The sequence below is a fragment of the Lactuca virosa genome, chromosome 1, assembly GCF_052849685.1.
Source record: "Lactuca virosa cultivar CGN04683 chromosome 1, Lactuca_virosa_CGN04683_v6, whole genome shotgun sequence".
NCBI lineage: Eukaryota > Viridiplantae > Streptophyta > Magnoliopsida > Asterales > Asteraceae > Lactuca > Lactuca virosa.
This window is the reverse complement of record NC_136426.1, coordinates 162,178,633-162,196,773: the sequence shown is the minus strand read 5'-3', so window position 1 is coordinate 162,196,773 and position 18,141 is coordinate 162,178,633. Positions and strand designations below refer to the sequence as shown.

Genomic DNA, 18,141 nt, shown 5'->3' with positions numbered 1-18,141 from the left:
GACGATTTGTGTTTAATAAAATTATTAGATTTTAAAAGATGGGTCTAGGCGGTCGGTCATGTTGCCCACCATCTGAGACAACACTGATGAAGGTTAATGATCAAAAATGCAAAAAGAAACAAAAAATCGCAACCACCCGTACAACTGCTGTAACAAAAAACAAAGTTGGTGGAAACCTATAATTTTCGATATACCATGGACGAGAGGACAATTTGTTTTTAATATGATTATTATATTTTAAGTTAATCAAATGTATTAAATAATAAAGTAAAAATACGAAAGTAACAAAAATAAAAATATTAACAACTTAAGAGGAAAGGGATCATTTGATACGTAGAGGGGCTCTATATATACTCTGCCCTTTCAACTTCCAATTTATATTCTGATTCATTACTCGATTGACATTTCCGATTTCCCCACTACACACCTCCTCCTCCTCCTCCTCCTTTACCGTCCTCGACGACTACTCACTGGCCATTACTGTCCTCCCATTGCTTCACTGCTGTGTGTTGTGACCGAAGCCTAACTGGTATTCTTTTTTTATTGATCTTTCTTTTATCTTCTAGTACCTCTTCTCTTGATATGAGTGCATCGTCCACCTTGCTTTCTAAACTGTGAATAAGAATCCCAAAATCTGATTGTTTCCCTTTTATTTTCTGCATTTGGGAACTTGTGTATAAGCAATTTGGCGTTTGAGTTGTGAATTTGATTTGCTATTCTTTGTGATAATTAAGGTTATGTTTAGTTGGTTGTAAATATCTAGAAATAAAATTCAATTAAATCTGGGATCCGATTCCTTTTGGATATTCCAAATTTTTGGCACAAATTCTATATCAAAATCCCTTTCCTATATAGATAAAGCTCCTGATTTTCTGAACCAAAACAAAAAGAATCTCTACATGTGATCAATCTTGATTGAAGTGGTGTCTAAAAGTCAACGCCTTGGATTCAGAAAACAGGCTGCGTAGATAATTTAGAACTAATTTGGTGATTTGTTTGCAAGCACCTTTCGTTGACCTTTTTTATAATCCGATAAATCAAGAAAATCTCATTCATGAAAAATCTTAACAAATTCTCTGGCACTTACTTTGTTGTTATATAAACTGGGCTGAAGAAGGTGTCCATGTTAATGGTAAGAACCCAAATGAACTAGAAACGGTAGTGTGTAGAAAAAGCATCGAAAACATATCTGAAAAGAAAACACACGCATTAGTATATAATTACAATCACCTTTTGCAAATACTTTCAAATTACATTACCCAAGAACTCGTATATATAATAGTTTAATGTAGATATTTATTTTAGACATAGAGTGAATACAAACATGCGACAAGGACAATCCGTTTGACATTTTTTTTGATATTTCTGTTTTTAAGGTATAAACTAGACAAGGGTAATTTGGTTATTTATTAGGAATTATGGTATTCGCTTTAATCGGTTAGTTGATAAAACAATTGAGGGTGACTGATCAGAGCAGCTTGTATGTCATGCTGTGACTCTTCTCATGTTAGTATAGCTATATGTCCGTTGATGTACAAATATAAATTCGTCACATCTTGTAATATTCTATTAATTCATTCATTGAAATCTTTAATTCACAGCAACTTTGGTGCTTCTGCATTCATCACAACCAATATCAAAAGGCAATGTCTTCTTCAGTGGTAAACCTTAAAAACCATCTAATTCCTCTTGAAGAGATCAACCATGCCACAGACAACTTCAATCCCCAAAGACGTATTGGAAGCGGTGGATTTGGTGAAGTTTACAAAGGAATACTCTCTGAACGCACAGCAGCTTTCAAACGCCTCAAACCGGGTAGCTACCAAGCAAAAGAGGACTTCCGCAACGAGCTTGAGATGATTGCCAGATTCCGCCACGAAAACATTATATCTTTCATTGGTTATTGTGATGAAGCCAATGAGATGATTATTGTTTATGAGTATGCTAGTAATGGAAGCCTTGATTGGCATCTCGAAGATTCGAATAGGAGGCGTTGCATAACATGGACACAACGTCTAAAGATTTGTATAGGGGCAGCAAGAGGACTCCATTACCTTCACTTGGGCCTTGGGGAGCGCGATAGAGTAATACACAGAGACGTTAAGAGCGCTAACATATTGTTAGATGACAAAATGCTAGCAAAGATTTGTGATTTTGGCTTGTCCAAATTTGGTCCAAAAAATCAGCCAAATGCCCAACTCTACACAAAGGTTGCGGGTACCCACTTTTACTTGGATCCCACTTACCATGAAAGCGGTATGCTCAATAAAGAATCAGACGTATACTCATTTGGGGTTGTAATGTTTGAAATGCTTTGTGGGATGCTGGCTTATTATGCTAGGAGCATTGGAGGTGAAAGCCCACAACCTCTTATAAATCTGGTCCGACGATACTATGACAATGAACTAGAAAGGTTAATTGATCCGGCTATTAAAGATCAAATTGATAGTCGTTCTTTCGATATGTTTAAAGAAATTGCATATGAGTGCATTAGTTTCAATTTAATGGAACGTCCTACGATGGGGAAGGTCGTTGAGAAGATTGAGAAAGCATTGAATATTCAAGTAAAGTTTGTATAGTTTAACCTTTTTAAAAGAAATATAGTTTAGTATATAAGAATGAGAACCATCGTAAATCGTTCAACAAGATGAATTGCCCCAACCTTTTTCATAGTAGGAATTTTTTTCTTTTAAGCAAATAGGTAAAATTATAATAATTATCTCATACTTTGAAATTTTGGTACAATTTAATGCAGGAACCCCAAACGCCTGCTAGGAGCTTGTTGACTGAATTCGACAGGAATCTACAGACACCGCCATATGAGGTGAACTAGCTAGTACAATCTACATTTTGATAATATCGGTTTATTTGTCCTTTGTTTTATATTGAGTTTGATATATATATATATATATATATATATATATATATATATATATATATATATATATATATATATTGTTGACATGAGTTTGAATGTTGCTGCAGGAGATTGCTGCTTTTATTGAGTGTGTAGATGGAGACATTGGATTTAGTGATGGCAAACCTGTTGCAGCATTTACTATATACAAATGCCTACTCCATTGGAATTGTCTTGAAGCTGAAAAAACGATTGTGTTTCATAGAATTATTCAGATTATTCTTTCAGCAATTGAGGTACGTCCTTCGGTCCTTTAGAAATAGATACACAAAGCACTATTTAAAAATCAAACTATTCCTTTTTTTGGAAATGGAAACGAATTAGCGGAAGCCTCACCATAATATTTAGTGGGGGCAAACTTGAGCCCCCAAGAGGATTTCCAAGGAAAACTTCCCATACATGAGGCATAATTGCAAGAGGTAAATTTAATAGGTTTGAAGATTCGAACTCCTGACCTTAAACTCACGTGTGTATCAAACCCATTGCATAAATCTAGCTAGGATGGACATCACTTGCAAAAATCAAACTATTCCTTTAGTATTTATGTTAATCTAGTCATTAATCTAGTCTTGCAATGTTCACTCTATGGAACGAAAGTTCATTTTGTGGTTGTTATAAGGTCGAAGATAAGGGAAGCATTTCCAGCCGAAGACACATAGAAAAGTGTAATCGGGTCGTCTTTTAATTATAATTTCAAATGGGGACTTATGTGAGGAGACGTGGTAGGGAAAACGATTTATTAGGTAAACTGTTGTTTCAAAAGCAATTAGCTAAAAGCATTGAGGAACGTGAGATTTAGCAAGAATTGTAAGACCAGTTTCCACAACGTGACGATGGCGACACTCAACTATACCGTTTTGTTCACTGGTATGTGGGCAGGATCCATAATAAGGAGAAGAAAGTAGCTAAGTTACAAAACTCCCCCCCCCCCCCCCCTTTAACCTCAAAGAAAAAAAATCAGTTTGAACACTTTAATTTAGTGTTGAATTGACGTTCGACCATGGATAAAAAGATTTTGAATGTGGAATAAACATCCGATTTGTGAGAAACAGGAAACAACCACATATAGTATGAATGATGATCAACGCACAACATAAAGTATCTAAAACTATCAAAGGATACTTGTGGTGTGGGACCCAAACATCACACTAAATCAAATCAAGAATATTATTACTGTGAAAATTTGAATCATGTAAAGAAAGTTTGGAAGACTTTTCTAGTTGACAAGATGAACATAATGATGGAAAACATTTATTTGAAATAGTTAAGGAACAATTTGAAACAATAGAGTTAAAAGTGCATTGATGTGGTTGACCAAGTTGTTGGTGCCAGATAACAGAAGACGCTCCGGTGGCTGTAATAGCATCTTGGAGATGGACTTGAGTTGTGGAAGGCGAATGGATTAGAGACCATTGTCACTTGGGCCCATGAGTAGGATAGTGCGTGTAGAGGCGTCCTTCACAACAAAGAATGAAGAATGAAATTCAATAAAATCGTTATTATCTTGACAAAATTGTTGAATAGATAATAGGTTCTTTTTAATTTCTGGAATATGAAGGATATTGGATAAGTTAAAGTTTTTATGTGGTTAAGGGATTTTGGAAGAACCGATATGAAAGATAGGGAGTGTCTTACTTTTTCCAACATGCATTTACTCGTTATCGTAGTATGCTTCGAAGTTGTCTATATTTGATAAGTTTGGTATAACATGATTGTTAGCCCTGGAAACCAATTTGCAACAGATGTAGGTCCACTTTCTGAACTAACTGCATAATTTGCATGGCTAATGAGCGATTAGTGGACTGATTTGGACATTGAGACGAAAGATGTCCAATACCACATCTATTGCAGTGCATGCAAACCTTGTTATAAGTTGAAGCCCATGCAAACTTAGAACTGAGTTGAAGCCCATACAAACTGAGAATGGGCAGACCTGCCACTATTGTTGTTACCATGGTTCTCTTCATGACCCTTATAGTTTACATGTGAGTTTCCATGACGATTGCCATGATAATTGTTGGATGACCAGGTTGTATAGTACGTTAGAGGTGGAGCTTGAGAAAGGAAAATCTTTTGAGAAGAAGTTGGGTTTAATTGAAAACCAAGTTGTGTGCTATCTGTTGTAATTGTTAAATTGCGGTTGACCTTGAATTAGAGTCTCCGGTTGAGGCAATAAAGGCTTGAGGGATTGTTGTGATTGTTGGTGCGACTTTGTTGATCATGAAATCATGATCATGAAGGAGACCTTGTAACTCATTGAAAGTAATAGGTGGAGAACGAGCAAGAGAATCGGATTTCAATCTATTGTATTCTTCTCTAAGTCCGAATATAACAAGCATTACAAAATACTTGTCTTTAATTGGCTCCCTATTATTGGCTAGGGCATTTACATACTCTTGGGCGCGACTAAGATAGGAAATTGGATTTTGATTTCCTTTCTTCTCAATCTTCAAGAGTTGTTTCTTCAAAATGTATTACCTAGAAGATTTATTTGGTGCATATGCTCGTTCAAGTGCAAGCCATAAGTCATTCGATGTTTTACCTTGTACATGTTGAAAATAGGCTTTAGAGATGGTGGATGTAAGAACCATTTTAACGTGGGCATCACTGGAAGTCCATTTTAGATAACTAGGGTTATCTAAAGTGGAGTTTTCTGCTCCCGAGATAGTGTATGTAAGAACCATTCTAATGTGGGCATCATTAGAAGTCCAGTTTAGACAACTAGGGTCATCTGCATTGTAATTTTTCGCTCCTAGAATTTTCGGTAATGGAGACTGGATCGTACCATCAACATAGCCATAGAGGTTGTTGGTAATTCAGAATGGTTGAATCATTGCCTTCCGGTACCCATAATTTGTAGGTGATCGGGTGCAAGCGAATTTATGAGAATTGTTAGACATATTTTCTGCAAATGTGAATGCTTAGACAACATCCATGATCTCGTTCGTTGTTTGTGGGATAGGATGTTGATCGGAAGAAGAAATAATGGAAGAGTTGCTAGGTTTCAGTTGGCAGCAGGAGGTTGGCCGGAAAAACTTGGCTTTGATACCAAGTTAAGTTAAGACTGAGAATTGAATGATAAGCAATTGGGGTTTCTTACATTATACGATAAAATGAGAATGCCCTATATATATACACACTATACTATACTATACTATGCTATACTATACTATACTGACATTTGATCACTAACTATGGTAAGGTTATCAGTCACAATATTCTAATTATGATAATACCAATTACAATGATTTCTATATTTAACCATTCTAACCAAACATGTAGTGGAGACCGTTCTCACTCTATTAGCTTAGTTTGGTGTTGTATAGCGTTTCTCGTACTTTTACTTCAAAAGTGCAGTCTACCTCATAAAATCACTTCTCTCCATGGTTTCTCAAAATCATTCACTATTTGAGTGCCTCTTAATCCTTCAGGTCTTTGGATATATTCCACATTTGAGACCCTAAAATCCTCACAAAATGGATTCCTGTTGCACTCCTTACGGTTACCTGTGTGTTTTGACCCTCAGAATTCTTGTGTTTATATATTTCAGCATGTTCAGTTTGACATGTCCATATTCCCTTTACACACTCCTTTGGAAACACCTTCATCCTCAAGTCTCGTATTTTTCATAACATCCTACAATTCCTACTCCTCACTCATTCGGTCCCAAAATGCCATCCCCGGAATCTTTAGCAACATTGTTCAACACTACTGTTTGCCTTCCTTCTAGTCTCGATAATAGCCTAACGACCTTTATGGAACCCTCTCTAGATGTTACCACAACCGATGAAAGTATCTCATCTACTCCTTCCTACCAGATTGCTCCCAGCTTATATCTCTATGCCCAAATCCAAAATGCAAAAATACCATAATATCTTGTTGCCTTACACACATCTCCTACCACTCATACAGATGAATAAACATGTTTTACCATTGTTGATAAATTTGTTGAGCAACACAGGGCTATGACTAATGACTACCATGCACTATTTTAGAATAGTACACGGTATTTGGTTCCCCATTATGTTGGTATGAATGTTTTTGGCAATAAAAGGGTCTATCCTATCAAAAGAGACCAAGATGGGAAAAATACGAGGTTTAATGCTCCGGTTGTGGCTAAATACTTTCACCAGCAACCTCGTATTTACTACAAAGAGACCTTTAGTCCTTTTATGAAGCCTACCGCCATACAAAATGTTCTCTATATATTCTTTTGTCAAGGTTCTTTTCGCCAATTAGATATTCGTAAAGGCTTCTTGTATGGTGACTTCTCTAAGACAATTTACGTGGAACAACTCATATCTTTGTTGAAAAGTCTTGTCCATATCTTGTTTACCTCCTTCACCACCCTCTCCATGGACTCAAACATGCTTCTCCTGCCTAGTTCCATCGATTCTTACATACTTTACTTTCTAATAGAATGTTTCATTGATAAATACCGAGGTTAAACCTCATATAAATAGGGATACATAAGAGACCTAATCTAAACCCTAAAGGGCTTGGGCCTAACCCTAATCACTAACATCCCCCCGCAGTTTGATCGGGAGGGGACGATTAAACTGGAAACACAAAAACATAAAACATAACATAAATGAAGACAACAACATCAACAGAGGTAGTGCTCTAACGATGACGGCTAACAACAACTGCTCGTTGGAGAAGGAGAAAGAAGAAGTGGTGGCTAGTGGTGGTTCCTTTGTATAAGAAGAAAGGAGCGGCGGCGACGACGATCATCAAGTCGGCGGCAGAGGAGTCTAGAGAAAAGCAGCAAGAAAGAAAGAGGGCTTAGCTGCAGCGGACGGAGCCTATTCCGATGAGGAGACATAAGCAAATGAGGCAATAGAAGAAGCCGAGATAAGAGGTCTAGTTTGGTGTCAATGATTGTTTTATTATTTAGGTGGATAAAAAAAACAAACGAAGGGAATATGAAACATAATGAAGGCACCTCCGACGACTATGAGAGCATGTGGCCGGAGGTGGAAGGCGGCGGTAGCGGGTTGTGGTCAGTGGTAGGATTTTAACCTAGATCTTTGATACCATGTTATATAATAGAATGTTTCAGTATTAAGATTAATACTGAGGTTAAACCTCATATAAATAGGGATACATAAGAGACCTAATATAAACCCTAAAGGGCGTGGGCTTAAACCCTAATCACTAAAAGAACAACTCATATCTTTGTTGACAAGTCTTGTCCATATCTTGTTTACCTCCTTCACCACCCTCTCCATGGACTTAAACATGCTTCTCCTGCCTAGTTCCATTGATTCTTACATAACTTACTTTCTCTTTGACTTATCGGCTCCAATATTGACACTTCTTTGTTTATAAAGGCCATGGGAATGTGCTCTTATACATGCTTATCTATGTTGATGACATTAGCATCACCAACTCTATAGAAGTTTCACGCATAGCTACTGGTCTCTCCTTTGAATTTGCTATACAGAATTTAGGACCCTTGCATTACCTTTTGGGTGTGCATATATCAAAATATGACAATCAAGATCAAGAATAAGGGGTATGCAAGATTTCATGTCCGTGATGTTGCAGGGTGTTTCGATCGAGTTGAGAAGGAGGAGGGGCCATTGGTCATTGTTTCCCAATCATAGTGTTACGGAAATGATGATCAGCATAGTGATGGGGGAGAGAGAATGTAAGATACCTTAGTAAGAAAGGATCAATGGCTTGATACCTACTTACCTAGTAGACCCATATTTTCCTAAAAATTGATCTCTCTAACTAAATAACTACATAAAAATTGATCTCTCTAATTAAATAACAACATATATTTGAGATATATATATATTTCTATTGTAATGATGGTTCACCTCAATGCAGGATAAAGATAATAATAATCTGATGGCGTATTGGTTATCAAATGCATCTACTTTGTTATTCTTACTCCACAAGACTCATCAACCTCCAACTTTGCCACCAATGGTATTATATTTCATCTTATAATTTGCTTTATCTTTTTAACTTACGTATATATTTATGACCCATGACATGGTTTTCTACTTCTATATTAAGGGATTTCGTTCATCCCAATCTCCTGAGGATGATCTTGCTGAGGCTGAGCATGACCCTGAACTTCAGGTAGTACCACAAGTTGAAGCTATTCATTTTCAGAAATCAAGTTAATACACAAAATCAGCTATTCATTTACCATCTACATTAATCTAGTCTAGTTGACTATAAGCAATATACGAACGACTTGGTAGAGTAAATTGATTTATTGGGATAAAAAAACATGGGGGAATTGTTATCACACTAAAAAAATGAAGGACGTGAGAGCATATCTGCAACATATTTTCAGTATGCCATCTTGTTGTGCTTGTGTTTCTGGGTGATTTGGTGGATTTTTTCTCCGTGATAAAGGAGCATAATGACCACTAAATTGATATTTCTTCAATTGACTTAAACCTTATTTTATATCTTCTTAGTATTATTTTCCTGGGTTTTGCAACATAAATTAAAAATGAAGTTCATCACGTTATTTCAATCGTCATGACATTTAACCTTATTTCAGGATCAAATTGATAATCAGATGGCATGTTGGTTATCATGTGCATCTACTTTCTTATTTTTAATCCGGAAAAGTCTAAAACTTGATGGTGCACCTTCAATTCAGAAACCACTGTCACCAACTTTGGTAACTGTATGATAATGGGATTGATTTTTACTCTTATCATCTGTTTTTTAATCTTTTCAATAAATAATGTTTTTTTTTCAACTTATGTTTATCAGTTTTGTTCATCCACGTCCTCTAAGGCTGAAACTGAGGCCGAGCTAGCTGAGTCTGCACTAGCTATAGAAGTACAACATGTTGAGGCCAAATACCCAGCTTTGCTTTTCGAGCTCCAACTAACAGAATACGTAGAGAAAATGTGTGGCATCATTAGTGACAACTCAAAGAAGGAGGTGGGATCATTCCTTTCATCAAGTATTCAGGTAGATGAACTTTGATTTTATTCAGCCACAACTATAATATCGTTGTATTAACAATTTAACATAACCATACATTTACATTCCTATCTGTCATTGACTTCCCAAATTACCTATGATGACCTTATCTGTATTATAATTGTGAAATTTCAGGCTTCAAAATCGGGAATGCTAGGACATCATAGTTCTAAAAATCACTGGCATGGCATTGTTGACTATCTCAACACTCTTCTCAAAACATTCAAAGAAAATTTTGTATGTGCATTTTCCATGGCCTCATGTTCATTAGATAAATGTTAGGATACTTACAACAGTTGAAGTTCCATTTCCAATCCCCACTGGAATAAGAACATTGGCTTAAATTTTTAATATTTTATTGGCTTGCAATTGTTCAAAAGATATTATTTTGCAAAACTCTCTCATATAGTTTCCTTTCAGGTGCCTACCACAATTGTTAAGAAGATACTCACTAAAATTTTCTCATATATCAACGTGCAACTCTTTAATAGGTGTTTGCTTACTCAACTTTTGCTTATTGCTCCAGTCATTTTCTTGGTTTCGTATTATAAATATATATATATTTTTTTTTTATCTTCACTCTGCAGTTTTCTTCTATACCCAGAGTGTTGTTCCATTGCCAATGGGCGCTATGTGAATGAAGGTTTAGCAGAGTTGAGGCTGTGGTGTCGTGAGGCAACGGAAAAGGTAATTCTATATTTTTTTTTGACATTTCTCATGTTTAGTATATTTATGCTTCGTGCAACATCATATTTCATGGAAAGGGAGGTAGTTTCTTCTGGTTCGAAAAACTATGGAACATAATAAAGAGTGAAATACTATCAAGCATTCTCAACTGCATTTTTTTTACCAAACTAAGGAAAATGAGACGGTATACATAAATGTGTATCAAGTTTGCAACGGTGCTCACGTGTCACAACTTTTATGAAAGCATCTTATCGTTGGATCAAACAAAGAATAGAGGAGTTTATAGGAACATTTGAACAACAAAGAATGATGTTTTTTGCAGTAATTACAAACTTGATTATTCACAATTATACACCCATCGGTTGCATGTGTACATAGACATATATACATTGGCGGAGCCAGGGATTTTGATACGGGGATACAAACATTGTCAAGATTCCAAATAGTAAATACAAAGAGTTTCTTAATATTTAAAGTCATAAATCGAAAAAATATAATTTAAGGAAAAGTTACAATTAAAATTCTCCTAGTCATCTTGTCTTGAAATCGATCAATGATATCGTCATCAAGAACTTGCAGAAACAAATTCTTTTCAATAAAAAGTGACTAAACAATCATTTAAAACTTGAGCATCCATGTAATTCCGCAACTTATTCTCTCTACACTTGTTGTAGCAACCGGAAAATATCTATTTTACGTAGTTTTCCTATCCTAGGCATTAAAACATGGTACAATCCCTTTAGCTTGAGGTATAATAACATAGAGCATGTTTACAAATAATTTTTTTATGTATATAAAACATTTTTTTGGGGATGATGTAATACCCCCAATGCCCCGTGTACTTACTATATGATACTTACAATATGCTACAGAGGAGGTTTAACTTAACTTTAGCAATTTCCTTTAAGCTAAACTCAATCCATTCCAATCTTTTCTTTTAACCGATTGATGACACCAACTTGTAGGGGTTTAGACTTCAAGTTCTTGAAATCTCCTTTCTTCAATTTCATCACACATTCCAAACTTGCTACAGAAAGCATCGTCCATACCAATAAACATATCCTTATTTTCTGTCAAATTGTTCCACACATCATCCATCACAAGTTTATCACTCTAAAAAATGACCAAATATTGTTTCAACCTCCTTGGACTCATTCTCATTCATAAACTTTGCATCATTATTTCATCTTCTTGCCTGTTCTTGCAAAATTTCATCGTGTGCCTATATTAATGACAATAATAGCATTGTATTTCCTACCAATACAATTGTTCAAAATATAATGATTCAAACCGGTACTTACTATATGTTATATGCTATCATTATATGCTACACATGAGTTTGAGCTTAACTTTAACACTTACAACCATTGTTTGGTTATTGTAGGATCTGATTTTTTTTTTGTATTACAGTATGGAGCCTCATTGTTCGATGAACTTAATCATGTTAGACAGGCTACTCAATTCTTGGTATATTTTTTCTAACTAAGTTCTATATTAGAGGTTCTAGTATTGTTTGCTTTTCTCCGTAATGAATTATTTCAAATGGTTCATTGTTCTATGTAACAACCGTACTAAAACGTTTTATGATTCTCAGATTATACGTAGCAAATGGGAGATATCATATAAAAGGATCAACAATCTATGCTCTGTAAGTCTCTCGCTCTCACACACATACATGATGACATGATATCAAAAGCTGTAAGCTTAGAGTAGGTTCCTCAATCTTAGACTGAAATCCATTTGGGGAAAATATATGCACACTGGTACCTTAATGGAACACGTAAAACTCAGACTTTTTTAACATCAATTTTTTTTAAATAAGCTAACGAGGAGCTAGTAAAATATGTTGGAGAAAGGCATTGAAACATGAAGAGAGAAAGAGAGTGCAGTCAAAACAGAATTTTTATTAAACATAATATCGACAACATTACAAAGTCACATATACACACATCTATATACAGGGCAACCATCACATCCCTTAACCCCCAACCACTGCACCCCCTTTTATGGCTGTTGAAATAACTATCTCTGTTCAGAATTAACTTCGTTAATAACTAACTATAACTAGCCAATAATTAACTACCAACTATAACTAATTACTGATAATTATCAAACTAACCTTCAACTTTTCTAGATTACATTTCAACAAAATATACAAGGTTACAACATTTAAACTTCGAGTTGGTACACCATTTATCAGTCTAAAACAAAACTCTCCTAGTTATAATTTAATCCCGTTAAACACCAAAATCTTGATATCACTCGCCAGGTCTATGCTACTTCGGGTTTTGTTGTTGAACAAAACATAATTTCTTTGTTTCCAAATTGTCCATACAAAAGCAAAATTGATCACCTGGGCACAAAATTTTACTTGGTTAGGCATGCTCGTAACATCACCAATATCACCAAGTTGTTAAAAATAATCAACAATAATAGAAAAAGGCATGTCACCATTTTCCGAGCAACGACCTAAGTTCCTTAATCGTGGAGCAACGAATAAGAAGATGTTCTTTTGTCTCGGGGATGGTATGGCATAAAGGGAAGAGTATTGAATTAATGTTGATACCATGCAATGTTCTACTAGTTTGGTTGTGTGGGTAACCTCCCAAGCCTCATTCTCTAAACCAAGATGTAAAACTCAACATTGACCGCATGCAACCTTCTCACGATCAAAAGAAGTATCCAACTCCTGTTTAGTACTTTGGTGTTGGATCGAATTATTGGGCATATAAATAGCACTCATGTTGTTACAATACACAAACATTTCTTTGCCAAGAGGGTATGAAATTTCAAACAACAAATTACATAGCGAATAGGTGTAAGGACACAAAAACATAATGTTTAATTTTTTCTTTCATTTATCTCGGAAACACAAAATACACTTTTATTTCCCTTACCTTTCTCTTCTTTTTCCATTCTAACTTTCCTTCTCCTTATTTTATTTTCTTTTCTCAAACTTGGGAACTAGGCCTTCGTGAATAGGTGTAAGGACACAAAAACATAACTAGACGCCAATTTGGTTGTAATATGTTGATGAAATGATGTATTGTTAAATTCTTTTCCACTTTCACGTTGGAACGACTTAATATCATATCACATTGATTTTTTAATGTACTCTCAAAATAAAAAATACATGAGAAAGTTTGAGATTTATTTGTCATGGGAATAGTTAAAACATAATTAGTATAATCTTGTATAAACAAAACATAATAAATATGATCATTTTGTGTTTCATAGGTCCAAACATCACTATTAATTATTTCAAACAACGATAGAAATTGACATGGAAAGGAAGAATATAATTTTGTCTTGTTATAAAGTTTCCAAAACTTACAAACACACAAAATTTAAATACTAGAACATGAAATGACCCCCCTGTTGGAATGACCACCCTGCCCACTGCGACAACCCTGTTGTTGGCGGCCTCCACGGCCACAGTTAGAGTCACGATTTGAGCAGCCAAAGGAGGAGAACTTAGGAGAGGTGTTGGAGGCGTGACGCAAAGGTTGAGATGCTTTGGCAGCGAGAAGAGTCATAGGGAATCTTCAATCACTCATTAAGAGGCCAAAAGTCAAGGGGTGATGTGTGATGCATGATACACACCCGAGGTGTCCATTATTTTCAAAATACTTGCAATTTAATTCCACATAACATATTTTACCTTCTAAGTTCTAAATACTTAATAATAATAAAAAAAACATTTACTTCTCACCAGAAGTCGTACCAAAACAAACATTAAAACCATAACAAGTCCGTTGAATCTTGATTATCAAACCAATAAGTAGTTCCAAAAGTGACGGCAAAAATCAGAAATAGTGTATAGTGTTATAGTAATTAGCAGTTAGCAAAAATCAGAAAGAAATCAAGTCGTCAACAAATAAAAAAAAAATCATAAACAAGTCGATATTGTATAACAATTAACAAAATGCAGAAACAGTACAGTATATAGGGTAATGTGTTATAGTGTAACAAAATCGGAAACAATGTAAAAACCAGCAACAATTAGTCAATTACAAGAATCTAAAACAAGAATAACAGATATCAGAAACAAAATAGTGTTATAGTGTAGCAAAAATCAACAACAATTTCAATAATCAAGTACAATTATAAAAATCAGCATCACATGCAAGCAGAAATCAATCCCGATTACAAAAATCAGCTAAAAAACAAGCTATAAAAAACTCACTTGGCAATCGACGTCATCTGGGGATTCAACTACCAACTCCACAAGTGCAATTGATTTTTGAGGAGCAGGCTACTGTTTTATCAGGAGAATGCATGCATGTATGAATCCTAATTTTTAATGCAAGGCAATATTACAAAACATACACATGATACTGTTGAAGGTTATCTGTTATCAATGAATGAGCTTTGAGGACTAACATGGTGAAGATAATCAAAAGCAAACCCCAGCACCCAGTATCAAAATCCTGTGAACTTAAATGCTTATTCCTACCCGAAAAAAGAAGATAGTATCACGATGGATAATATTTGAATTACCCTACGTCTAATATTCAGATCTTAAAATCAACAACCCACTTTCGACTTCTGATTAAAACAATTCATGAAGGGATAAAGTGTTGTTTAGGAATTATTAGACTTGTGGGACCGATTTAAATGATCAGCTTGGACCTAACAGACACATTGTAAAACAAGGTATAAATCTTAAAAGGAAAAATATGAGTTGGATAATTCATGTCATTTTACTTAAATGAAACATATGATGAGGTGCACGTACATATGTGGTTTTTAACTCCCACTCTGATTCTCTATTAATTCCAGATTCTAAGTGTCTCGCAGTTGCATAAAATATGTACAACTGCGTGTTTCCAAGACAAGAATTACTTAGGTGGTGGATTTGATGAAGTAAGTTAAATATATGAAATTTCATATTTATGGAACTAAAACTTTTTTTTTTGTGATATGGTCCATAAATTATCCTGTTCATTATATTATCTTTAACCTGCAGGTTATTGCAAGCCTCGCCATAAAGTCTGAAGATCGTAATAATGCTTCAAGTCATTCCCTTTTATTGAAAGACAGTTCCAGGTATAATGCTTGGTGTTCTTTTTGAGGACTGTTATGTTATATGCGACCAAAATTCAGAATTTAAAAATGAGTCACTCATGATCACATTAATCTTCTTTAAATTCCTCGTACAAGAGAACATATTAAAGATAAATCTTTTAAACATCCGTTAATTTTATAATGAGTCTCTTTCTTTGGGACAGAAACATTAAAAACTGGATTTTATAGAAAAGGTGAAAAACAAAAAAAAAAATTTCTGTAACAAATTAAATGCTATTGGAAGATGGGGAGTAGAGTGCTTATTTAACTTGATAAATTCTCCTTTTCAGGATATGTGTGACTTATCTCTAAATAATAAAATACTACATCATCTGAAATCTGTATCATGAAATTTAATTAGCTGAATGGAGTTCGCTTCAATGCTATTGTTAATAACCATTACTTCCTTCATTGACATTATCCTTCTTATCCATGGTGAATGCAATGCATAACAAATTAACATTTTTCTTTTAAAATGCAGCATACATTTCTCTGTTGATGACCTCGCTGATTCCTTGCAAGTAGAAGATTTTGCAAATGTTAATCCTGCTATAGGGCTTGCCAAGTATCCAGGCTTCAAATTTTTGTACAACTGAAGATCAGACCTCAACATTTTACTTTTTCTCAAGGTATAGCATATTCATTGCATGTATGTAAAAGTAAAACTAGGAGACAAGGATATCGTGTACAAATTTTTTTGTTTTCTTAGAGCCCTTAAATTGGTTGAGCCGCCCTGTAAACGGATAAGTTAAGAGATAAGATTATTCAAATGTATTGTTGTAACTATCAGATCCATCTGATTAGGATCTAGTATTTATCTCTTACTGTGTAACATGTTTATATATATAATGTATAGCCCTACAGGGGATTTACACGGCAAATTACTTTCTTAACTTGGTATCAGAGCTATTCCTAGGGCTTGTCAATTTTCTCTCCACCTTCCGGATTTCTGATCCTCTCTATCAGATTCGCCTTCACCATGTCTTCAATAAACTCCTCCAAGATTGCCACTGCCATCTCATGCAAACTTACTCGAACCAATTTCCTCCTGTGGAAAGCCCAAGTCGTCCCTATATTGCGAGGTGTCCAACTGTTCGGGTACCTTGATGGTACCACACCAAAACCCACTGCCAAAATAGCCTCAGGAACGGGTGCAATGCCAAGTAAATTGACAACCCCCAATGTGCTGAATGGGTTGTTCAAGACCAAGCGATTATCGGTGCTCTTCTGTCCTCCATGACAGAAGAAGTGCTTGCCCAAATCACAAGATGTTCAAATACATCCTACGAACTCTGGACGTCCCTCCACACTATGTTTTCAGCCCAACATCGTGGCAACTCTATTCAAATACGCGCCCAACTCTCCACAACTAAGAAAGGAGATATGACGGCCTCTGAATATTATCACAAAATGACCAGCCTTGCAGATACTATGGCAAATATTGGTCACCCAATGACTGATGAAGAGGTCATTGGATACATTCTTGTCGGACTAGGGCCAGGTCATGGCGACCTCTTCACTGCAATCACAGTGCTAAGCAATCAACATACGGTAACCCTACCTGACTTTTATTCATATCTGATTGCTCATGAAGCACAACCTAGCACCATGAATCATACAACAGAATTCTTGACCTCTGCCAACAATGTGACTCGTCAAGACCAAAGCACCCCACACCGGAACTCCAACAACAACTCCTACAATAACAAACGAGGGAACTATCGAGGAGGAAGCAATCGTGGGCATGGATGAGGACGAGGCAGGGGAAATAATGGCCCTCGATGTCAGGTATGTGGAATTCCAGGTCACACCGCTCTAAACTGTAGGAACAGATTCAATCACGTATATCAGGCTGAGGAATACCGTGGAGGAAATAGTGCCACCACCGGAACCTACATCAATGATCCTCACTGGTATCTTGATACTGGAGATACAGATCATTTAACAAATGATCCTGATCGCCTCACGGTGCAGGAACGTTATCAAGGAAAAGATCAAGTCCAAGTGGCAAATGGAGCAGGTTTGCAAATCTCTCATATTGGTCATTCTAAAATTTCTGGTTCAGGTAAACCACTCACTTTCACAAACATTCTTCGTGTTCCTAAAATTAATAAACACCTCTTGTTTGCTTATAAACTTGTATCTGATAATAATGTGTTTGTTGAAATTCACCCTGATGTTTTCTTTGTTAAGGACAAGGTCACGAAGAAAATCCTACTCATAGGTAGAAGCAAGGGTGGTCTCTATCAGGTGCCAATTAGTCGCTCATATGTTCGATCTTCTCACCAGGCGTTCACAAGTTCTCGAGTATCTAAATCTCAATGGCATCAACGATTGGGTCATCCAAATTCAGCAGTAGTCAATTCCATTTTAAAGTCAAATAAGTTAGGTGTGTCTTTAGATAATAAACATTTGGTGTGTGATGCCTGTCAAAGGTCTAAGAGTCATCAGTTACCTTATAAAAACTATGTTCATGTGTCATCTTTTCCACTTGAGTTGGTTCACAC

General features: G+C 35.7%; 1 protein-coding gene across 3 annotated transcripts; it reads left to right on the top strand.

Moving 5' to 3' along the window:
• The first annotated feature begins 360 nt into the window (after window positions 1–360).
• On the top strand, window positions 361–16,515 carry LOC145160775 (myosin-6-like). 3 transcript variants are annotated; one of them, XM_079080108.1, is made up of 16 exons: window positions 362–529; window positions 1,602–2,564; window positions 2,756–2,824; window positions 2,986–3,153; window positions 8,756–8,857; window positions 8,948–9,013; window positions 9,447–9,569; window positions 9,665–9,868; window positions 10,016–10,117; window positions 10,301–10,371; window positions 10,468–10,567; window positions 11,978–12,034; window positions 12,162–12,215; window positions 15,350–15,433; window positions 15,537–15,616; window positions 16,116–16,515. In XM_079080108.1, the coding sequence occupies exons 2-16, from the start codon at window positions 1,647–1,649 to the stop codon at window positions 16,228–16,230; spliced, it is 2,313 nt and encodes a 770-aa protein (XP_078936234.1). In that variant the 5' UTR covers window positions 362–529; window positions 1,602–1,646; the 3' UTR covers window positions 16,231–16,515. The 3 variants fall into 3 exon arrangements, 2 of the variants coding, with proteins under 2 accessions (XP_078936234.1, XP_078936228.1); XM_079080102.1 differs by having other exon boundaries at window positions 9,447–9,575; XR_013738244.1 differs by lacking the exons at window positions 15,350–15,433; window positions 15,537–15,616; window positions 16,116–16,515 and having other exon boundaries at window positions 361–529; window positions 9,447–9,575; window positions 10,485–10,567.
• The last annotated feature ends 1,626 nt before the right edge of the window (window positions 16,516–18,141 follow it).